General features: G+C 39.1%; 1 protein-coding gene across 2 annotated transcripts in view; it reads left to right on the top strand.

The window, feature by feature from the left end:
- fibcd1b (fibrinogen C domain containing 1b) overlaps positions 1–24,822 on the top strand; it is a 123,934-nt gene that overhangs the window by 78,773 nt on the left and 20,339 nt on the right. For both annotated transcript variants that reach the window (XM_082542363.1, XM_082542362.1), the window contains one exon: positions 8,160–8,256. In XM_082542363.1, coding sequence (XP_082398489.1) covers positions 8,160–8,256 — 97 coding nt within the window. The remainder of the gene's footprint in view (positions 1–8,159; positions 8,257–24,822) is intronic.

Genomic DNA, 24,822 nt, shown 5'->3' with positions numbered 1-24,822 from the left:
CTTATTGTTGTGATCCCAGCCTGTATTCACAGTGGGCTTTGTAACTTCGCTTTAGGGTGGTTATATACTTTATGTTGTGTTAGTAAACCCCAGCATCCGTTGCTGAACCCTTTAATAAAACTGCTGCTGTATCATAACTGCAGTTCTCAGTCTGTGTACGGCGGGAGCACTGCCTGCCCCTCACCCACATAGAACAAGTCAGCTTCTGACCTTAGCAGAAACAACTTTGATGTCAGGTACAGCCCTCTAGCTAGACATTGTGTGTGAGGATTTGTCATTTGGGATGTTAAGCTGCATCCTAGTGGAAACTGTGTGTGCGTGTGTGTGTGTGTGAGCGTGTGAAGAGGCATACACTCTGAACTGGGTGACTGATTCCATTTCCTGTTTTTTGAAGGTGCGGATGAAAAGCTGTGGGGGTTTGGGGGGAATTTTTGTGACACAAAAATTCTTTTACAATGCGTTCTGACACAGTGCTGACCAGTGTTCGGAGAAAGTTCTGCATTAATGATCATAATGTAGGGATCAGAGCAGACAGCAGTCAGTCACAGCCTCACTCAGACTCTGTGTGCATGTGGATGAGTGAAGTGTGAGGTGCTGAATTTAGTGCTGGATGCTATAAATCAAATCAGGGGAGTGAAGAGCTCCACTAGGATGGATGATTCATAGTGCGAGGTCCAGGAACACATCAACAGGAGAAAACATATTCAGGATAAAGAGGCAGCTGACCGTCACTGGCCTCAAATTTCTGCACATTCTTTACTCAGACATGTCAGCGATGAAAGAGGCCAGAGACAGAAAGTTTGTATTACTCATTGACTTCAAAATTAGAGTGGGAATAGACACATTTTTGCTTTTATCACCATGAAGTAAATGTTGATTGCTAAATTTAATGGCTATAGAGTTACAAAAATAAAAAATAAAAAAACACCAATGGCATTTAGATTGGTTCCCTTCGAGTCGCTCTTTCACTGCGCAATTATATCTGACACCAGGTACTCAATCTCCTGGGAAAATGAAGGGTCGATTTTGCATCCAAAACAGACAGCGCACTTTGTTTATATTCTCTCCAGGTAGTGGAAATGGTGGAATTTGTAACAACCTGTTGAATTGTTTAAACTTTACCTGGTAAAAGAGAAAAGAGCTCCGTAGCTGGAAAAGACAGTGAAGCCGAGGAATCAGAGTAATGGGAACAAATGTTGACTGTAACCTATTTAACACTCATTATGTCATAATAGAACACAAATGCGTTACAATGGCTGGAATATATATGTAAAATAAATAAGTACATGAATATTTAAACTCATTGGTTGTGTTTAGAAGCAAATTAGCAGTGTTTCAAATGTATCTGTACTCATACAGACAAAGGTTCAGATTGACTACACGATCAAGCACCCACTTTAACATCTCTACACATTTTTTTTTCCCCACTCCAAAAAGCCTCGCTTCATTCCACCTCCCAGTGTTGATCAGTGCCTTTCCCTCCTCAAACATGTGAAAGAAAATGATTGGTGTCTCTGCAGAGGTTCATGTCTCCAGGGAAGATACACACACAGAGAGAGATTCTGACCTTCAGGGTCAACATGCAATTAAACCTCAGATGGGCTCTCGAGTCTTACAAGAATACTGGCTGTGGAGGGAGACATGGCTAGCAAGACAAGAATGTTAACCCTGATATGAACTGAACTGCTTGTTGGTTATCCTGCTTTTGTAGAGTACTGCTCCACGTGACCACTCACCAATGCTGCAGAAGTGATTCACAGTATCGGGGTAGCTGGTACACCAGTATCTCTGATTTTGTGTCAGACAGCAACCCCTGAATTACAGAGCTAGTGGGAAAGGTTAATGAAGACTCGAACATCAGCTCCAAGGATGGCTGCTGACCTTTTGTATAGGAGCTAACAAAAATGAATTCTAAAGCAGTGCCTTCATTTCACCCGAGCAGTTTTTCCCTTTATGTTTCAGTGTCAGCGGGACAGATGTTTGAAAGCATGGTGTAAATCTCTCATGTCTATCTTTTATCCGACATGTGTGTTATATGTAAGCATGTAAGCAGCTAGACAGATTTCATTTGAGAGGTAACGGGAAAATAAAAGTCATTTTTTTCAACGACACATTTGCTTCACTGCTGTAACACAAAATACCACAATTTCTATTTTTATTTATTTATTTTTTGTACATAATTTACATTATAAGCCAATGTTACAGCAATTAATATCATTTTTTTCAAAAGTCTTTATCCTGTAAAGCCTTTTTTTAATGAGTGAAAAGTTTTGTTTTTTTTAAAAAGGAGAAACATGCAGATTTATTTTTTCATTTGTGTAATTTTTGCGACATCTGACATTTTTGTGTAATTTATTCCCGTTTTTCCAGAAAACAAAATCACACTGATGATGTAGAGGTCTGGAAATCTCACAAAACACATGTATTAAACATGATTGATGATGAGATTTGGTGTTACAGGGTTAAATATTAGCTGCTTTTGTATCAAATGTAAGATGAACATTTATGAATATGAGCTCGGGTTATGTATAGTAGCTCAGGTTGCAGATCAGGTTTTCGTGGATGACAGTTTGATCTTCAGCCGCTCCACTTTCAGAGGTTTCCTTTGACCACTAAAGTTGTTCCTGATAGCAGGTCATCTGCCATGCATGGCAGCTGTGTCACCACTGGTGTGTGAATTTTCCAAGCTATTATTTCAAGTAAAAGTTCAAACTTTCAGAGTCTTGGAAATGCGGAAAACGCAGCTTAAATCCCAGAGATTACATGTCTGCTATTTTCAGACAGCTTCCCTGCATACGCTTGACACCATGTGGTAATTGTAGTAAGCAGAACATGTTAACACAACATGACTGTCATTAACTCCTTTCTGACACAAAATGTACAATATGTGTTAATAATAATAGAACTGAATTATAGTGCATTTGCCATCCATCCATCTGTGCTTTCAGCTGCTGGGATGTGGAAATGAGCTACACTCTAACCCTGTGTATGAATGATTAATAATATTATTTACAGTCGAGACAGTATTTGGACAGTTATATGCGCAGCAGTGGAGTGCCAGGTTTCAGCTTTAATTTTAATTTCTGTTTTGCATCAATATTTAACAAAGTGGGTGGTAGTCGTGGCCCTTTAAAACACATGGAACCCAAACTGCAAGGGTTCAAAATAAAATTGGACACTTGGTTATTAAATCTTTCTTGGAGAGCTATCTGTCATTTCAACCGTAGTTCACAAACCAAAAACTGCACACATGGCTCATGGAGAGTTTATTTAGAGTTGCCATTCAGACTGAGGGGGAGCTGTCTGTGAAAAAAGCTCTGCCTTGCTCTCTGATATATGTGAAGACTGTCATAGCGAGAGGCAGGGTACACCCTGGCCAGGTCGCAAGTCTTTCACATTTAATTCGTGGGGTTGAATTAATGAGCTGCATTAACTGTTTAGGCATCTGGGGCTCAAGAATAATTAGACAGTTGACAGATAGATTTAGATAGAGTTTTATGCCCAGGTGAATTCCAAATTAAGAAGACAAAAGACCTGGAGTTTATTCCAAGTGCTGAACTTGCATTTAGTTACTGTTCACCACAACTCTCAATATGAGGTCCAAGGAGATGTCGATGCAAGTGAAAACCCAAATTAATCTGTTAGAGGGAAAAAAGTTTAGGAGTCACTTTAAAAAGGCGTGTGATGGAGATCAGGGATTCTGTTACATTTCCCAGTATTATTATTATTATTAATTTAATGGGGGACTGATACAAAATTATATATTTTATTTTTGGTAGTATTATTTAAGTGATAGTTAGTGGAAGGTGAAGAAACGGGGGGTGGCGGTGTGTTAATGTCAGTAGAACTTACCTGTAAGAGTAGAAGGAGTTCAATCACTTGCTTATGATGTCACGGTCCTGGGTCTTATGACCCAGTGTTTTGAGTTTTAGTTCATTTTGATGTTTATAGTTTATGTTAAGCCCTTCAGGTTTTCTAAGTTCATTTGTTACCATGCCTAGGTGATTTTAGTTCTTATTAATTCCCCCTCGTGTTTCCAACCCATGTTAAGTCTCCCCTGCTCTTCATGTGTTTCATGTCTGTGTCTTACGTTGTCAAGTTCTGGTTGTCATGTCTGCGTTTCATTATGTTTCCTGTTTTATTTTGGAAGGAGTCATGTGTTCTTGGTTCTTTGTATTTAGCTTCACTGCTCCTGTCATTAGGTTCATGTTAGTCAGCTGTTTCCTCATGTGTCTCCACTTCCCCTGATCACCTCATGTGTGTATTTAAGTCCTCTGTTTTTGCATGTCATTTGTCAGGTCGTCTGCTCATCCATGTCTCATCTCCAGGTATCTCTGGCAGTTCACTATGCTTAAGGTTTTTTCATGTTTAGTTTTAGTTCACCCAGTTTAGGTTAGTGTTTCGTGTTCACCTATGCCCTATTGTTTGGTACCCTTGTTTCTAGCCTCAATAAACGGCTTGTTTTGTTAATCCACGTCACGTTTTGGTCTGCGTTTGAGTCCTCTTCTGCAACACATACAGTCTGCCCCAGCCAGACTGTGACAGTTGAAGCATCTGGCATAAACCAATGTGCAAGGCTAGGGGAGGTTAGGTTAAGATGTTTCTGATAAATATAACTGATTAAAGCATATATGTTGTTGAACTATTTATAGGAATGTACTTTTTTACTAGGCTTTACTACCCCAAGACTTGACCTGAGGTAGATAGAGTACTGCTGCTTTTCATAGTGGCTGGTATGTGTTGTGTTTGTGAACACTCTCACTCTTGTATTCAGCTATTAAAAGGTTTCTGGTCAAGGTTTGGGTCAAACTACTGTAACTCTTGATCCACTAGCACAGTCGAAAAATGTTAACGGCTCTTGAAAGCATTAACTCTTTTTCAGTGATATTAGCGTCATTGCGGTTATCCCAGACACGGCACCACAGAAACATGGTGAAAAGAAGACAAATGTCTCATAAAATGTCTGTGTTCTGTAGAGCTCCATCACAAACACTCACACTACTGTCTCGCAACCAACCTCCGTCTTTGCAGTGCTGCTGTGACACTGTTCCTGGGTTTCCCGTAATCACCCTATTACCACTGAAAAGCACAGAGTCACTGCTTTGAGGAACTGTTGGAACTCTTTCAATTGAGCAAGTGGTTCAGGAGTTAAAGAAGTTGATAACATATTGCAAAACAACCATCTGACACCCGACACAGGTTTCGCTGTAGAGGGTTAAAGACCACAAGTTGGTGAATGACTTTTATCTGAACTCCATGCCTTTTTGTTCAAACCACAAGCAACCACTGGCTAAACTCAAAGGAGTGAACTACCCAGTGCATTAACACCATGATGTCTAAAAGATGGCAAGAAGACAGATAAAATGGATGATCGCAGAATTCTTTCCTTGGTTAAGAAACATGTGTTCTTCAATCACATCAAACACCAAAAAAACATATTTGTCAGAAATTCCATGCCTACATTCTAGTAAGAAATCTCACCTACTCTGTCAAATATGGTGGATGACAGATTTTTAATATTTAGCAGAAAAGGAACATAAGGTTAAACATAAGGTCAAGTAACAAAAGTGGCTGAATGAAGGCCGAGAGAAACTAAATGCTGAGGAAGAGCTAATGGTGGCTACAGTAAAGGTCAGGGAGAGCATCACCATACAAAGATGCAATATCTGTGGGATATGATTTAAAAATTTAAAATAATTTGTGATGTAATTTAAGATAGGAGTCGTGTTTAGGCACAACAGAGACTGTACAGTGCACAGTAAAGAGAGTTAAGATACTTATCTGAGAATCTTGGTCAAGTTGTGCAAGTTCCTGGCTCACCCGTTGAACGGCCACTTCAAAAAGTTAATTCCGAGAAGGTTTCTCATGAGCAGGACCAAGAGATCTCGCATTGCTATCATCCACCTGCAAAAATCACTGCCATTGTGGGAACAGTCAGTGATGATGGCCGGGATTCGGGACATCGCCAAGATCTGCTGCACTCTGCACATTGAGGATTACCAATGGTGCATGTGTCAGAATGCTGAAGGCAGGAGTTCAGATGACCTTTGACCAGCTGGCTTTGGCTTCTCCCAAAGGCTAAATGCTGCCGTCACAACCCAAGCAAAAACAGAGGGCTGGACGGGCTCTTTGGAAAGAACTCTTGGAACAACCTCAAAGCCGTAAATTAAATGTTTTTTGCTGTCTATGACATCTAAGACAAATAAAAGGCTGGCTGCACTAAATAAATGAATAAATAAATAAAGAACACATCACTCCTACTAGTGGCAGTCAGTCACACTGCTTTCATACTAATTAGTAGATTCAGAGTTATTATAAGCAGCAACATTTCTTCATGTCATCTTGTGGAAATTAAGAAGTGCAATCACTGCCATCATTACTGGCAGCTGAGACACTTGCTCGATGGTCTAATGTGCCACAACCAGAGGAAAGACAGTCTTATGGAAGTGCTGATACAAATCCCTTTGTTTCACTTTGAGTAAATGGTAGTTTCAGATCTATGCAGTCCTTGCAAAACAATGAGCTACACTGTTTATAATGCATGTTTAGAGGCAAAAGAAAAAAACAGCTGTTTAGTTTCTACTGAAAAGAGGATAAACAGTGGCTATGTTGCATGAGTCTTTATTTTTCTACTTTAAATGAATCCCATGAAAAGAAAAACGATGCTGTTTTATTGTGAAATATGTATATTCTTGGCTTAAGTCGTAAGCAGTGACTCTGTAAAAGTTCTGTTAGCTCAACATTAAATCACTCACTGTCCTGTAATAATTGTTGATTTTATTTAATGATTGACAGAATGTTTTTTTCTTTTTTTACTGTAAGCCCATAGAAAAAATCATAAAATGTTTTGAATGGCTGTAAGGAAGGTCTTTATGAGTAGGTAAAGCTGTAAAACGTATGTAAATGCATTTTCCAAAGTCATCCAGTGGGACAGATTAGAGTCTTTGGTGGACCATGTGTTTGATATTTCTGAGCTATAGTGTTAGAGCTCCTGTTTTATCCTGCTTCAGTACAATGTCTCAAACACTTTAGTGTCACATAGTATTAGGAAATGATCTAGTCTTGTTAAAAACAAATAATAATAATAATAATAAGCGATTAACTGACAGACATTTTTAAAGATTTTTGTTTACAGCTTTATGTAAGTTATAGCAATAAATAAATAAAAACCCACATTTCCATTACTGACTTCAGATGAACTGGGGCAGCTACCAGTATTAGAGAACATATCGATCTAGAATGGGGAGAAAAATTCCTGCAGTGATAAGTGATGATGATGATTCAGTAATGAAGATTAAGACAATTTTGTAGACAATTATCAGGATGAAGATGATTAGGACGTAACCGTCGCTCAGCAGGGTTTCTTTGTCTGTGCGGATGTTAAAAGCAAACATGGCTGTTGGTGCCATCTGGTACCTTGTGGTATGCTTGGGAATTAGTCATGCTGAATATATACTGTCTCAGGGAATTTCTTTTGTCATTTTGCCATTTACATGGTCTCCAACAGTAGGTCCTAGACCGTTTTCCATCTGCATGCATTTCTCTTCTGAAGCACATTTCCAATTTCCTTTCATCTTGGGCCTGATGCTTGGGATGTCAGCACTTGTAATAGATAGAGTGTTTCATTTGGCGCTACAGATGCTGCACCCTCACACATGCATATGGCTAAGCTAAATCGCTAAGTATCTGCTAAGGTTTTCCTTGTTTCTCATACTGGAAGGGATGCTATAAAAAGCTCATCATATAATTTCACTGTGCACCACTGTTTTAGAGACTTTTATGATACGTGGTGAAAAGCAATTTCATCTTTCTGTGTGTATTTAGAATTATCATTTTATGAATATCATCTCTTTTCTGGGATTTTTTTTTCTTTTCAATTACATATGCAGATTCCCCTGCAATTTGATTCAAAGTCAGTCAAGATTTAATGGATTCCTTTTATTATCTTCCGACAAATTGCCTTTTTAGTGGGAAGAGTGTTTGCATTATTCATTTGTGAAAGAGCAAGCATTTATGAGTTCATTTAGTTTAGTTCTGGATGAGCTCAGCGACCAACAGAGGGGCTCAGAATGAGTCATCACAATGGATGATGAAGCACACCGCGTGTGATGAATCTCATCTGACCCCTGAACTCTTGTCTTGCTGTCTTGACTGTGTAGGTGATTCAGCGCAGGGAGGACGGCTCAGTCAACTTCTTCAGAGGATGGGAATCTTATCGTGAGGGATTTGGCAAGATCACTGGAGAACACTGGCTGGGTAAGTGGCTCAGGTGTGTGCGTGTGTGTGTTCCGCAATGTATGACTCATGCGCAAGACTGCCGAGGATGGTGAGCCAAGCTCGGGGGAAGGAGATTTCACACAGTATATAAATGTTGGTCATCTTGTGAGTTGACAAAAAAGTAAAAGAGAGAAAAACACTTAGTCATGTCAGGTGATGGAGCAAGATGAAAGAGACACCCAAGAAGAGGCCGACAGATAGAGATGAGTTTGACCCTTCATAGCATCAACAGAGCAGCAATAGCTGTATTACTGACAATGAAAAATGCTGCGGTAACAGAGAGAAAGAACTACAAGGATGTTTTATTGTGATAGCCACTCAGAACAACACAGGCCAAAAGACCTGCAATGCAATAACAATATTTTTGGTTTTTCATATGCCAAAACACACAACAGTGTAATTATTATTGCAGCTTTTTCAGTGGTCACCGTCTGCTTAAAACAAGTATTTTTTCAACCAGCGCCTTTTCCAAATCCTTATATTTCTCACTGGCAGCCAGGCATATTAGTCTTAAAACTTGACAGGCGAAAGAATGCCAACAAAAGAATTCATTCGACTGTGAAATTATCGACTTTTCCGAAGCCAAATTCTTTGCCTTCACACCACTTCTCATTAAATGTACCAAAATATTTCTTTGTGGGGAGGGGGAGTTGCGAAGGAGGATCCATGCACATCATGGTCTAAAAGCAAGTTTCTCACAAGGATGAGGGCAAATTCGTGATAGCTGACTAAATTAGAAACATTTCCGGCTGTAGAATTAAATTCTGTGGCGACATCTAATCACTTTTTTCGCAGTCATAGTCAGCGTCTTTATAGGATATCAGTAATTGCTACATGGCGTCAGCTCTTAACATCAGCCAAAGTCATTGTGAAACCTATAAAGTCTTTTTCCTATAAATCTGTGTTTTTATTAAAAAAAACAATATGTCATCCATGGAGAACAGTGACCTGCTTCGTATATTTTCTGAGTGCATCACTAATTCTGAAAAAAAAAAAAGGGCAGCTCATTTTAGAAAGGTTGAGCAGCCAGGTGTTAATGAGCTATCATCGTAGTAAGTGCGGGTAACCACCTCACAACAGTTTGCTCAAGTTCAGACTGGCAGAGTAAGTGGCGCTCGAAGAAATCTATTTGTGTAAAAGCACACATTCACAGTCAAGGTCATGGACGTGCTTACCACAGCTGAGATATTCTGCCATCGGCTCTCTAGATTAGAGCTCTCTTCACTCAAACGCACACACATATGCACGAAAGAGTAACACAACATAAGCATCTGTGGGCAGCTCAGCTTTTTAGGCACGCTATGTACTGTAGATTAATTGTAACGTACTGTAAATGATTTTTTTCCCTTTTTTTGCCGCAAATGTGGCTCGTGAATCACAAGGCCCAGAGGGTACCCAGAGTTTCTGCCCATTTGTGCTCTAAATAGAAGCGTAATTTACAAAATGAACACCATTTAGTATCAAATTCATCTTTAAATTAGCAACTGAAACCATAAACTCATAAGGAAAGCGTAGACTTCTATCGATTATGATACATGATGAGTGTCAATAAGAATTAATAACTCATAGTGTGTAAATAGGCAGCACTGCAGACCAACAACATGATATGGGCGTACGTGGTTTTAGGCACTTCACCACCTCCACGCTATGTCCTTGCTGGACATAGGAATGCTTGTGTGTGGTTCACAGCTTTTGCAGAATTTATGTGAATTAATGGAGATCTAGGTCTCTTTGCTGACCTGAGGCCATTACAAAGCGCAGCCCATAAAAAAATAAAAAAATAAACGTGGGTAGGGATCTGGTGAGATGGCACACAGTGGAAGTATAGTGGGAATATGGAAAGCTCAGGTTTTAGCAGACTGAATTTGAATGAGGCTACAAATTACTTTGAACCTTTCAGCACAGCCTTGGTCATTCAGGCTGGGCTGTTTTCTAGTCACCCCCCCCCCCGATCATCGATGGCAAAAATGAAAAATGGATTCATGCTCGCCTGGAGCCTAAAAAAAATCATTGCAACTCCTTCCTCCGAAACCAGCACTGCTCACAGCTACCACCCACCACCTCGGAGGTTTTGTACATTTCTCATTAGCATGAGTTTCATTGTATTTACTGAACTACTGATAGTATGATAATAGTGATAAATTTTGGAAAAATTTTGGATAAATTGATATAAATATAAATATTCACCGGCCACTTAATAAGATACACCTGAAATCTCAGCCTTATTATTTCAGTAGCTGCTGATTTCCAGGGATTTTCCCACAGGACCATCTCTGGGGTTTACAGAGAATGGTCCGAAAAATAGAAAATATCCAGTGAGCGGCAGCTCTCTGAGTAAAAATGGCTTGTTGATGCCAGAGGTCTGAAGAGAATGGCCAGGCTGCTTTAGTCTGAAAGGAAGGCAACAGTGACTAAAAATAACCACTCGTCACAACAAAGTATTCAGAACAGGTTGAAACCTTGGAGCCGATGAACAACAGCAGCAGAAGACCACACCGACTGCCGCTCCTGTCAGCTAAGAACAGAAAATATGAATCAACACTGCAAAAAACAATGGAAGAGAAATAGAAGATTGAATTGACCTCGCTTTCTGCTGCGACATTCGGATGCTAGGGTCACACTTTGGTGTAAAAACATCCATCCCGCCTTGTGTCAGCAGTTGAGGCTGGTGGTCTGGGGGATTTTTTTCTTGGCACGCAATGGGCCTCTTAGTGCCAGCTGAGCATTTTTAAGCACCGTAGCCAACCTGAGTACTTTGGCTGACAAGTGCAGACATAGAGCACCTTTGGGATGTGCCGGAATGGGAGATTCATACATGAATGTGCAGCAACTGTGTGATGCTGTCGTTTCCGTAGGACCAAAATCTCTAAGGAAGGTTTCCAGCAGCACCTTGTTGAAGGTGAGTCTGTGCCATGAAGTAGTTCTGAATGCAAAAGGTCCTTCAACCCAGTACTATGGTCACCTAGATAGACATACACTGTATATTATCATCTGTGCACCAGCATATGTGTCAATTAGTCTAACATTTTAATTTGTGTCAATCCAAAGAAAGAGTGCAACAGCCTTTTCCACTTGGGATTAGCTCTTTTTCTATTTATGACAAACTGTCATTCACACTGGTGATTTGAAACAATCTGCAGACTGAGTTTCATAATGACTGTCGAGTTTTATATTATATTATTTATGTTACATTAGCATTTGTCTCTTGATTCTGTTGTATTCTTTAAACCTTCTTTACACTGACGTCAAACATCTGTAGTTATAAAGGTACAGTTAATGTCAAAGTAAAAGATAACTAATAAAATTTATGCCTGACAGAAAAATGCTTCCCACATGTTGTGTGTATAAAGGTAAAACCAACATATTGCTGAATAAACTCCCGGAGGAGTAAGTATAAAGAGCATAAAACTGGGTCAAGCAATTCCATTGTCACAATCAAATCTATTAGACACCTGGTCGCCGATGCTGATGTAGGCTTGTCTACCTGTAATATAGGTCCTGAAACAGTTTAACGTGGTCCCAAAGGAACCAACCTAGTTTTCCAGATGGCCTATTACAATAACAGAACTTGGTCTGCAGTGTCAAACCCAGCATTAAAAGTATAGACAAACGATCTGTTGTCACAGTCATGTCTTCTCTCCTGCCTCCACTTCCTTAAAGTACACCTAGAATAATTTTAATGTTTTACTTTTTCTTTTGAACAAAGAAAATATTATATAACTTAAAAGCTGTGTAGTAGTAGCTCAGGAAGACACTTTTGCTCACATTGTTAAGGATGTGAAGGTCTAATTGGAATAAATCCCAGAATAAGCTTGCTCAGAATTACATTACATACAATCTAAACACTCCAAGTGAATGATTTAAAGTACGTAAATGAAAGCATTAACAACTTTCCAAGTGTTCTCTTACATATACATGCATCTGCATATTTTATTGTTGAAATGAGCATGAATTTGTTTTGGTTTCCTCATCTCTATTAAAGAAAACAGAAACACAACATTCTTGAGCAGTACTCATTTCATTATCCAGTGGAGCTTAAACTGCTTAATCAATGACAAAATGGAATTCTAGTTTTTGGTAACTGCCTGTAAAAACAACAGCTTTTCATTTCTTTTCATGCAACTGCTGGACTGAATTCCAGTTATCCATTTATTAATTTACAATCAGAGATGTATGTCTGTGAAGGTTCTCAGTCATCCAGGTCATCGTAGTCAAAGGAGCTTGCAAAGAAAAGCGTCTGGACTTCTTTAACTTGCTTGAAGGCATTTCACCTCTCATCCGAGAAGCTTCTTCAGAGATGTACTGTTCCTAATACAATAACAATCCCGATACCATTCAGTGCTGGCTTAATGTATCAGCTCAAGGTATCTGCAGATAATGGATAATGATCTGATATCAGTGTTGATCTGATACCAGTAAGCTGTAATAATAAGCTGTAATCCATGTAATTCAGCAGGCTTAACTTGGATATTTATTTCCTGACTTGGCAAATAAAAATATGGCAAATAAATATATCCAAGAATATAAATGTGCTAAATGCAGTATAGAAAACAACATACTATAAAACTGAGTTAAGTGGAAAGCTCATTTTCACCAATATCCTATACCACAGCGTTTAGAGTTCATGATCAGTCCATTAGCCAATTCAAATATAAAATCGGTGCACCCCAATTTAAAATACATGTTCATTCCTTTTATACTGCAACCCCTTTGCAGCTTATATTTCACTAATCAGTGCACATTTAAATGTCCCTGCAAGAATAATCTGTAAAGCAAGAGGCATCTCTAAGAAGACACTAATCTGATGTGGCAGCTGGTACACAGAACCATCTGAAAAGTTGTGCAGAGCTGCTTGAATAAGAGCAGGCACACAGCGGGCCATTTGGCCAAAAGTCCATTTACAGTATCACTGTCTACCGCAAGCTGATAAAAAACCAACCACGTCAATGTACCACAAGGCACAGCGTGACAAAGAGAAAACAAAAATAAAACCACAGTTAGGATTTCATTAGATTACTTTTTAGCATGTTAGATTGCATACAACTGACACTAGCAGGATTTTATTTATTTATTTTTCATTCTTATTTCAGAAAATGTAACTTTGGATGGTTAGTGGTTTGATACCAGCTCCTCCAGTTTTCATGCTTAAGTCTTCATAGGCAATCCCAAATTTCCCCTCATTTACTAATAGGATTAAAAGAAAAAGAATATATATAAAAGTCCATTTACCTTTAACAGTTGATTAGATAAACAATCTGCCTTTTATCAGATTTAAGAAGATGCTGATTGGTCCAACCCAACTGTGGCTTTCCTCGTGAATACAGCTCTGAGAATCCAGCTGCTTTGTCATGTAAAGAAACTGGCAATTATAAAATCACAAACTGTATGATGCAGAAACTTGTACTGCTCTGTGATTTTCAACATTTCTGAGGGGCAGAAATACATCAGGAGATGCAGTCCTCTGTTTGAGACTTGGACCTGTATGATACCTGCTTGCCTTGGCTTTATACTTCAAGGAGTGTGTATTAAGAGAAGATAGAATCAGCTTTTATATGAGAAAAAGTCAGTTTTATTGATATAACAATGTAAAATCAAATCTGTTGCCCTCACTGTTAAGCTCTTTCCATTAACGTTAAGCCATTTTATCCACCGCAGGAGTTTTTCCCTGTTATTTTGGCGAGTGTTTACATCCTGCCACAAGCTGATGTGAGTGCTGCACTGCAGTGTGTGGCTGCCCAGATAGCCAGTATGAAGAAGAAACCAAAACTCTCTTCTCATTATTTCAGGGGATTTTAACAGAGCAAATTTCAGCAAAGAACTGCACAAATCCACACAGTATATGAAGAATCCCACTGGGCAACCTACTGTCACGGAGTATTAAAGGATGTATACTGCCCTGTTCTTCAGCAGCTTTTAGACCCTCTCATCACTCATCTTCTTTTGGCTCACAGGCAAAAGATAAAGTCTGCAAAGCCTACAGTAAATACAGTGGGGAAATGGGTCTGATGAAGCTTAGTGAGCATGCAAAAGATGCACCGCTGATTAACTAAAAAATCAAAGCTCGTACCTCTTCCTGGCACCAAGCCATTCAACTGCACAACTTACAGCTCCAGCTAATTTTACTTCACGTGTCCTTGTGGTGACCAACTAGCTCCAGTCACAGCTCTGCAGCAAAAATAATCAAATACTCAAATTCTTTCTCCAAATTGTTCTATGGGCCTGCCACACACATGTAATCCTGCATCACAGGGTCCTGCCTCACATCTGTAGTACAAGTCGGTGTAAAGCACATCACAAGCCCTGTGCCGGGTTCACTTATCTTCTAGGTTTTAAAAAAAGTTGACTACTTAGGCAATGCTTAGAGCACTGTTCATAATTTTTATGCATCAGTCCCAGTTCTTGTCCTGGCACTCCCACTGCTTAAAATTCACTCCCGCAGCTTGCACACAATGTTCCACTTCAACCTTTGGATCACAAACTTCCATAACCCCCCCCCCCCCAAAAAAAAAAAAAAACAGGATGGAGTGAAGAGAAAGTAGGGAAACTTGCATCCAGTTCTGGCATTCTCCAGGGATGTGTGTTCTCCTCACTGCTCTTTTCAGTGACTACAACTGTGGGCACACTGGTCTTATCTGAGACTCAGCTTTCACCACAGCCTTCATACTTCACACTGTGGCTGCCATGAAAATTTCTCGGTTTAGACCAAGCTGTTCTAGAGGGGACTGTTTACACACTCCTACATTGGCCTTGTCCCATTGGATTTCCAAGCATTGCAGCCCACCCACACAGATGCACCGTGCTGCTCCTTCCTTTTTTTTCCTGCGGAGATGCTGATCGCTGTCACCGCTGTCACAATACCCGCTTTCTGGCGAAAATCTGTCTGCCCCATCCTGCAGGGAGCACATTTAGCCCTTATAGATTGTTTTAATCCAAGACAAAAATGTTAATGCAGTTACTCAGCTGTTTAATAAGCCAGCTGTAGAAGCTGTGAGCTGAAAATAAGCTTTATTAAATTCCTTCTTTATAAAAAAAGAAAAAAACAGCTTCAGCCTCAGGCTGTTCGAACTAAAAGTGGATGGTAATGTTATGGATCGTGTCCTTGTTTCTCTGACAATTTATGTCATATCTTATAACAAGAGATGCAAATCAGAGTCTGCAAAGCTAGAATTTAGAGCAGGAATTATTACTGTGTGATATTGTTTCACATAAATTTTGGCTTAGGGATTAAAATGGTTACTCATGTTGAAATAGAATGTAGGGGTCTGACTGTGCAACTATTATACACAATACGGACCAAAGTACTGAACCTCCTACACAATACACCTACAGGAGCTGGTCGGCCTTATAAAGCCATGCCATGAAGCTCCCAGCACAGTTTTTGTGCTGATGTTAATGTCAGAGCAGATGTAGAAAGAAAAGTGATGTACAGCAGTGATGTGATGCAGCACTGGGGTTCCTAAACACACTACTTGGAGTCGATTGTAGTTTTATTGTTATGTAGGGAGGAAATTTAATGAACTATCGTCCACGCTAAAATTCAGTGAGCGCTTTACAATGACCCATTCTTTCACGTACGAGATCAGAAGACTTTGAAGACTAAAGGCAAAATATAGGGGGGTTTCATTTGCAGCAAATTTATGAAAATCTAGGAAGAAATGAGGCAAAATGTCAACAATTTAATAAAAAAGAATGAATTATAATAATATTAAGATACAAATCAATGCTATTTGCACTTTTAAAAAGATGTCTGAAAAGAAATGTTTTCAGAAATTCGAGGATTGCACTTTGTAGCCTCAGCTGAGATTTTTATTATTATCTTTAAGCACCACTAAATTTGTTTATTCCAAGTATTCTATGAGCCTTTATTTCCTAAGCACGCCCAGAGAATGTCACATCATTTTTGCGATGGTCCCCAGCAGCGCGAGCGTAGAATTTAATAAGACCCATGCATCTCGACTGCTCTGCCTGGAAGTCGTCCTTTATTCGAAGAGTGCCTTGTTGTGATCTAACATTCCTTGGTTGCCTACCTCAAGATACACTTACAGCAGCCACTGGGAAGAAATAAAAAAATAAAAAAAAGTATTTTTTTCCTCCTCTACAGTCCTTTCTTCTGTCTGTCACTAAAATTGCACGCAATTCGAAAATTGTGTGAACCACTTTACATATTGCTCACCTTTAACGAGTGGGGCACATGCAAGTGCTGTAATTGAACTCTTATGATCAAGCAATAGATGTTTGTTACATATATATAAAGCTGCATTCTAGTGCCTCTCAAAAAACAGAAAATTCTTTTGCCTAGTTTAATTAAAAAAGTAAACTTCAACATATCTCATATTCATCGCATGTAGAGTAAAAAAAAAAATTCAAACCTTTTTTTTTGTTTGAATTTTGATGATGATTGTGGCTTAGTGCTCATTAAAATCGGAAATCCAGTATCTCAAAATATTTCATGAGGGTGAGAAAATTACTATTCAAACAGTACTAATACTATTTATCTCTCGGTCTAGTTCAGTGCACACAGCCACAATCACGGGGAAGACTGCTGACTTGACAGTTGTCCAGATCACAGTCATAGACAAGTAAGCCACAGAAAGTTCATATTAAATGTAATGTAAAGATAACTGGAAGCTGATGAAAGGGAAGTGGATGGTCAGGACATTTTTATCTTTGAGAACTTGGGAGAGCTTTACAATGACTGCATTGAGGGTGGTGTCAGAGCATCAAAAGCTACCCCACACAGAGTTCAGGAGCTGGCTAAAACTGTTATATAGCTATTATCAGCCCACTCCAGAAACAGACATTCTTAGGGATAAGGACAAGAAAAGAAAACTTGACTGTTTTCCATTTGGAAATCAAGGTGTCTGTAGGAATAGTGGCGAAGCATTGTACATGGCAGCGAATACTTTTACCACAGACTCTTAAGCACATATGCCCAAGACACAAAACAAGGAATTTATAGACACACTGTTCACACACATTCAAGCATGAACGCAAGAATTGGGGAGCATGATTCACACGGTTAAAGTATTATATGTCACAATACACCCATTATATTCAGTGCACATCTTCACTTTTTCTACCTACAGTATGTCCCTGTTTTTTTTTTCATTCCTCCTCATCTTTTTTCTTTCCCACACATTCGTGCATAAGCACGTCCTTACACACAGTTATCCTCCACAGCGCGCATGTATCACAATGCTGCATCCTGAAGCTTGTATTTATATTCTCATCACCCAGTAGAAAATCTAAAGGAGGACTGTATCAACAAAGAGAGCACAGCTCAAAGAACATCACTATTCCCATGAGGATGACAGCTCATTTTGCTCTTTGTGTGTGTGTGTGTGTGTACTTTTTCCCCCACCCATCATTTTGACTGTGGACAGTTTCTTGCTGTTGCAATAAGCCAGGGAAGTTTTCATGGGTTTGAACAAACATTTGATCAACTAATAGGGACAAGTTATAAAGCTGGCCCTTTTCTTTACTTTGCACAACGCTGCAGTCCAAGACAGAACTGGAAAGGTCAGGCAGACAGCAACTCCAATTACACTACAAGTAGACCTGTTCTGAGAGAAGCTATGAACCCAGATAAAAACAATTGCAGTAGATCGTTTCTTCAACTCTGACAATCTGTCAAACACTCCAGTCATGTGGTCCTGCATCTTCTCTCAGCAGTGGTAGGGCTACTGACAGCAGCAAGGTCAGGGGTCAGTATCTCCTGCTGCCCACCAGTTAGTGGACAAAGGAGGATGGATTGCTGATTGATTGTGCTCTGGAAGATTTATTGCTCCAGTCTTTAACGGATACGCGACGCCTTAACCTCATTTGAAGTGAAGGGATTTTGGCTGGACACCCTACTGTGCCCATGCTCATGAAGCAGATTATATATTTAGACATTAAAGGAGTTAGAAGGATAGTAAGGTTGAAAAAATGTACATATAGGTGTTGAAATAACCAGAAAAGAAAACAAGCGTCGATCAGAACAGCTCACAGTGGAGGAAGAGAAGAAAGCAGTGGTTAAGGAGGAAAATCCAGTGGGTTGTGAAGATGAAAGAGACGTATAAAGGGAATTAAAAGAGAGACTAAAGCTGAAAACTAAGAAAAGTTAGATCAGATTTTTTTTTCTTTATAATGAACAAAGTTAATATTTGACTGCTCCCAGAATTTCACCCCTATACGAATGCATATTCTTGCCAGGGGTGTTGCATTGCACACGTAAAATACGCATACATGCATAAACATAATGTGCATAAGAAGACAATTTGAAACTACTGTACCTTACAGGAAGGTCGCCGCTTAGAGAAACTCTCTAGAAGGCTCTACACAGTCTACCCCTGAACTCTCACTGTTCCCGTTAGAGGGAATAAATAGCCTCATTATTCCACTAGGCGCTCACCATCCATCCCCCATGTGTCGCTTCCATTGTTTCTAAAAAAACTCCTTTTGCATAGCTGTGAAAACTCTTCATTCTCTCTGCTTCGCACAATAGCCCCCATAACCATACTGTATGAATGATTGGACATTAAAAATGTTATATATAATTTGCCATTTGTCTTTTCTATAATGCAGAACTCGTCGCTAGATGATTTGTTCTGCCTGAGGAGGCAAATCTTAAATTCAGAAGCCTGCGTTATTTACAGCAGGTGACATTTAATCCTCCAGTCTCCACTAAGAAACAAGTTGCCAGTTTATATATAAGAATATATTAGTGGGATTTTTTTGAAGACAACTATGAGGTAGTTAGCTGTTAACCTTTCTGTGGTTCATTAATCAAACACTATTGTGTTTTGTTTTTTTAGTGTATTTTTTATATAAAGAAATAAAATTTTGTTTGCATGCCATTAAACGATAATAAGCACAGTGAATCCATTTATCACTCCCACCTTTGGGTAAATACTCCCACCTTATAAACACGGTATGTTGTTCTTCTGTAATTATTGTTAAAAGCCTGTAGCTTGTAGCGTCATCATTAAATATACCGACACCGATCGATTCATTTAACAATGCTGAAAACACAAACAAATTATTTTCACATGCGGGGATCACTCATTATTTAGCTGAGGTGTTCTTTGACTTAGGGTGTGCCTTGCATACTGCCAAGTCTTTAAAAGCAAAACAAAAAAAACATCTAACCTGGCCCATCATACAGTTGTTACTCCCAGATTTGTTCCCACAACAGTAATTTACTGAACAGTCTGAGGAACCTTTACTCTTAATTTCCCCAGATCCTAATGTCATCTTTGTCTTTTCCCGATCAGCCCAGATTCACACTTTATCATTAAAGAGTCAGGCATTTGGAATTATGCAGAGTAATGCTAATTCTATATCCACTAAGTCTTTCGCAACAACATACGCATTAGAATTCTTACTTTGATCACGTATGGATGAAGCCGAGTGTTTTTTTCAGTGCATTGTGCAGCTCTTTACCTCCAGTATCTGCCCACCAGCAGTGGGTCTGTGTTTTTTACTGCCATTGGCTTTCTACCCTGCAGATTTCCTCCCTCCAGCCGTACCCGCTAGTAATTATATTCCAGAAAACCATTTCATGAGTTAGTACAACCACGGCAGTTTGCTAACACTATATTTAATTCCTCACTGTGACACATTGTACAATTTTAAGAGTGTTTCTGCAACAGTGTTTCATACAGTTGCTGCCATAATAATTGGCTCCATATGAAAGGGGCTTTATAAAGTACATGTATTACTTTGGTCCCTAACTATTCACTTAACACTCGGAAAGAAGAGCATAAAGCCTTGGAAAGGTACAATACACTTAAAATGCATATACTGCGCTAGATAAATGATGTCTGTCTCAGGTCATTGACTTGTGTCTTTTAGTGTGGGTGTGTGGAAGCTCTGTTTTGCCTCCTTCGTAGCCTTCAGTGTGCTCATTGAACTGACTTACATTAATCTCTTTCAACCAAGATGTTGCGTTTCAGATCAATGTTTCTCTCTCAGTATTTAAGCTGTACATCTCTCTGTAGATCCTTGTCCTTTGGAATTACAAATCATTTAATTCATACTCAGATATTTGATACTACTCACTTTTATATGTATGTGATGAGCATGTGTTTCTTGAAACCTCAATTCTAGCTACTCTGCATTTCTTGGAACACACCACTTAGACTACATCTTGCAGTCTACTAGGAAATCTACTACAGTTATACAGGTATGAGTACATTTGCATTTGTGCGCTAAATGCATTTCAATGCATGTTGATTAATGTGGCAGCACAAGCTAGAGAGTGCAGTTCAACCCAGGGGATCTGATTAAGATTACTCTGGAACCCAGCTGCCTGAAAATACAGTGAAATATCATATGATACCATATCCCATATGACAAAGGGAAATAAAGACTACAATCCCCTGCAATCTATTATTTAAAACACTTGTAAGTGTTTTCAGTTAAAGCTCCTCCAATACTGCGTTCATATTCAATCAATTATTCAAGAGTATGATTCCTCTTCAGTGAGTCTGACATAGTGATGTTGGCTGTCCGGGGAACCAGTCAGCCAAGCAACCGAGGCCTTGCCAATCACTCCTGACGCTGACACAATGATGCTTTGGCCTCCAGCTCTGCCTGTGCTTCCTTCAGGAGGGTACACTGTCTCTGATTGGTGCAGCTGTACCCTGGCAGACACTCCATCTGCACAAGATTGCAGTGCTGAAGTGGAGATAGCTGCAATTTGGAGCAATTCTCCCAGTAATTTCGATATGTATGAGGACGATAGCTATTCGAGCTCCTCTCCACAAGACCCAGGTACTTTATTTGAAGCCTCTCTTTACCAGCCTACAGGTATATTGCTCCACCTCTCTACTTGTGCTGGTACCAGAGTCTGGTGTGGTCCATGCAGCACAGAAGGATCTTTAAAAGGGGGAAGGGATTTTTTACCTTCCAGTTGATGTACAATCTTTATGAGCAGAATCTGCTCATAAAAGAATGTCGAACGAGCACAGATGGGACGATTGAAAATTTTATTGAGGAATTACTGAATAGATCCCCTTAATGACAGTGACGGAAAGGTCTTTGAGGACCCAGCTTCTCACCATATAATTCCATTTCCAATTTTGTTTCATGCAATAATTCATTTCATCATTTGTCTTGCTTTTCTTGAGGGCTTTCAATTAAAAAGCACATAACAGCTTTCGAGTACACATAGCCGTGCGTCATTGTTCATGCCTGGTCAGACATTAGACAACAGAACAACATATAGATTAACAATTTATGAATTCAAGCACTGCTTCAACTCCTCTGAGCCAAGATAAGCACACACTTCTGCAGGGTCTCATCCTCGCTTTGCGCTTGTGCATTGTGAACAAGAGTCTAAATAAGGGAGGAGGCTATGGTAACTGTGAAGAGTAGGTTTCTCTCACTGAATTAAACATATGTCAGACAGTCTAGTGCTACTTTAGACAGTAAGGGTTCCTGTCTCGTTGAGAATCTCTCGATTGTCATTATCTCATCATTAACCGAGAACATTCTTGGGAATATTCTGCATCTATAGCACTTTTGTAGGTCAGTATCGGTCATTATGCAAACTTCCTTTAAAATACCTCAATTTGGCTTCTGTTTTAGCCTTCATTTTCAATTAGGCAGGGATTTTTTCTTTTTTTATTTGCTTAACGGTCAGAAAAAAAATCTTTCTGTCCATATGACAACTGAGTGCACTGACTTCTTGAAAAGTCAAAGATTTCTAATGGCGCCTGGTGCTTAATTAGCGGTGACCTTTCAGCAACCTCATTACAACCAAACAGTGCTGGAGGGTCTGAAGATGTGTTGCCCTGTTGGACACTTTCCCTCTCAAGCCTCTCATTACTTTGACCTTGGAATCAGAGAGATGCTTTGCACAGTGCCCATGCTTAGCCCAGAATTGTGTCATGTGCATCTGATCAAAGCTTTCATTTCAGTGGCGTTTCAGTAATCTACTCCATGCAGTTCATGCTTTGCTGAATAAGAACCCTCTCTCCCTCCCCGTTACGCTTTCAGACGCTTTTTCTTCTTCTTATCTAATACAATCTTTCTCCCTAGTTGGATTTCCTCCTATTCATTCTCTGGGCTTTAAAGGGACATATCTGGTCTTTAAGTCTGATGTCACTAGCCGTGTCTGGGCCTAAACTCCGCTCCAGGTCCATATATCAAACGATCACTATGGCATTACTGAGAGTTGAAAAACTGTCTAAAGTCTTTCATCTTTAATAAAATGATCAGCGTTCTGCTCTACCAGGTGTAACAATTGAGTTTAACATCCAGGCATCCATGAAAACGGAATTTATGACATTTAACGGAGTTAGAAGTTAGCAGGGAGTTAGCTCGCTAGCTTCTATCTAAATACAATATAGCATGTCCTGACTGCGGAGTTTTGGAAACAAATTAAAACGTACAGCTCTGTTATCACTTCCAGCATAAATGAAGACAGAAAACTAAACAGCAGTGACGTTTGTAGGGTTACTGAAGCTTGGCTAGCTGGTATATAATGATGTGCTACGTGACCGCTAGCGACACAGCTATGTTAGCATAATATAAACATAATATAATATAATAATAATATGTTAATAATAATAATAATAATATAAAGTTAACGTGAGTGTTCTCGGTGGTCAGGAACAAATGTAATCGCATGGCAGGATGCTGTAAAAGGACCAAACTTCAACCAGGAGAACAACTGAGATAATCCATCCACAATACGAGGTTAGTCATTCATATACTGCTGCATGTGCTGGGCTGTAGTTACATCCTAAGGTTTTAAAAACTGAGCTTAAATAAATGATTAGCGGTAATAAAAGCCGAGGAAGGTCAACAGTGATCACTGACTGTTTTAGGAGCTTTTTGAGATTAAATAGAAGAAAATACAAAACATTAAACGTGTTAACAACACAAAAGCCATATTAAACGCAGACTACTTTAGACCCGGAAGTAGGATTCGTCACGTCATCACTTAAAGACCGGATATCTGTATAATTATATAATAAATAATAAAGATCATTTTGGCAGCATAATCCAAAACTGACAGTTTACAGATATATGGTATGGTATGTGTCGGGGGGGGGCACATGGGTGGAAAACGGGGTAAGCTTCCCTAGAAGGATCCTAAATAAGAACAAATCAAGGTCAATTTTCAATAAATTTTCAAAGAGCTCACATTTCCTTTGAATGTACAAGTAAGAAGGACAATAGCTGCTGATATAACTGGAAATATTGTATATTAAAATAAACAATTAACAAAGTCCTTTACATTCATATACCCATATTGTATGGTAGTGAAGTTAAAAATTAAACTACAACAGTAGTATATTATAGTAAATTACATTTAAGCTCACTTTTAAAGCTCAGAGGAAGGGATTTTTTGGTCTTGCTTAATTTTGAAGTTAACAGTTTCAAACTTTGTAAAGCATAGTTTCAATCTGATTTGATTTTGAAGCTCAACTCACTAATTCCAAACTTCATAAATGTTGTGCTCAGAGCGTTAAATGTCATTTCAAGCTGTATAAATTTACAGCTTTTGATTGTTAAACTGTTTTGCTTAATTTACTTTTGAAATACCAAATCAAACCTGATAGCGTAAGTTAAAATCACAAGTTATCCATTTCAAAATTGATGTTACTTTGTGTCAGGGATAATTAAACTGAACATTGTCCAACAATATTGGGTGTCACATATCATTTCCATCACATGCTGTCATGCTGCCACACGATGTCATCTCCATTACAACACAAATTTTGGGGGAAAATGTTCGATAAATAACACAATTGAGAAAATTATATGTTGTAGTTGTGAAACTTTTGCAAGAGGGTATATACAAACATATATAAATAAACTATAACCATAACTGCGCAATTTTGAGAATATGCTATCAGAAATTATATATTATTTAAATTAATTCATCAAAGGAAGTTTTTCTACACTATGTGGAAAAATGAAACATTAGGTATGTTAATTTCAGCGCCTAATTTCAATGAGTTTCACAATTTTGGACTGCTTGTTAACCTGTATGTGACCTTTTAAACATCCTATTTAGCTTGTTAGAAAATTGCATCTTCCGCTGGAAAACCTTAAAGCATTATTCTTGTGTGAATACTCCGCACCCAGTGGATCTTCATGCCGTCTGTTGCCAGTCCTTCCTGTCAAGCTGGGGCTGCTCTGCTCATTTTGTTTTACCTGAGAGCACCTCTAAATATTAATGTGGTCTTCTCCTAGAATTACATCCTTGAAGGCCTGCCAAATCTCTCAGCATTTGTCTACCTGCCTCTTTTCCTCTCCTCCACCTTCCCTCTGTGTCTCCCTTCACCACTCTTGGCTCAGTCTTTTCCACCCCGAAGGTTAATTTCTGATGATATCAGATGTGATGGGTTGTTGGCTCTCTCATGATTTTATGACTCTAATCTTGCCACTTGAGCAAAATCCTTTCCTTTATTTTGCCCGGTGGATGGCATTTGGAAGTGTTTAGTTTCACAAAAGCGTGAGGTTGAAAGCAAACCCGAAATCTAATACTGACATCTATGTGAGGTGGATAAATTAATCTTATGTGACGCGAGCCAACATTAAAATCAG

The sequence above is a fragment of the Aulonocara stuartgranti genome (assembly GCF_965226115.1).
Source record: "Aulonocara stuartgranti genome assembly, chromosome: 7".
NCBI classification, from domain to species: domain Eukaryota; kingdom Metazoa; phylum Chordata; class Actinopteri; order Cichliformes; family Cichlidae; genus Aulonocara; species Aulonocara stuartgranti.
This window is presented reverse-complemented; position numbering and strand designations above follow the sequence as displayed.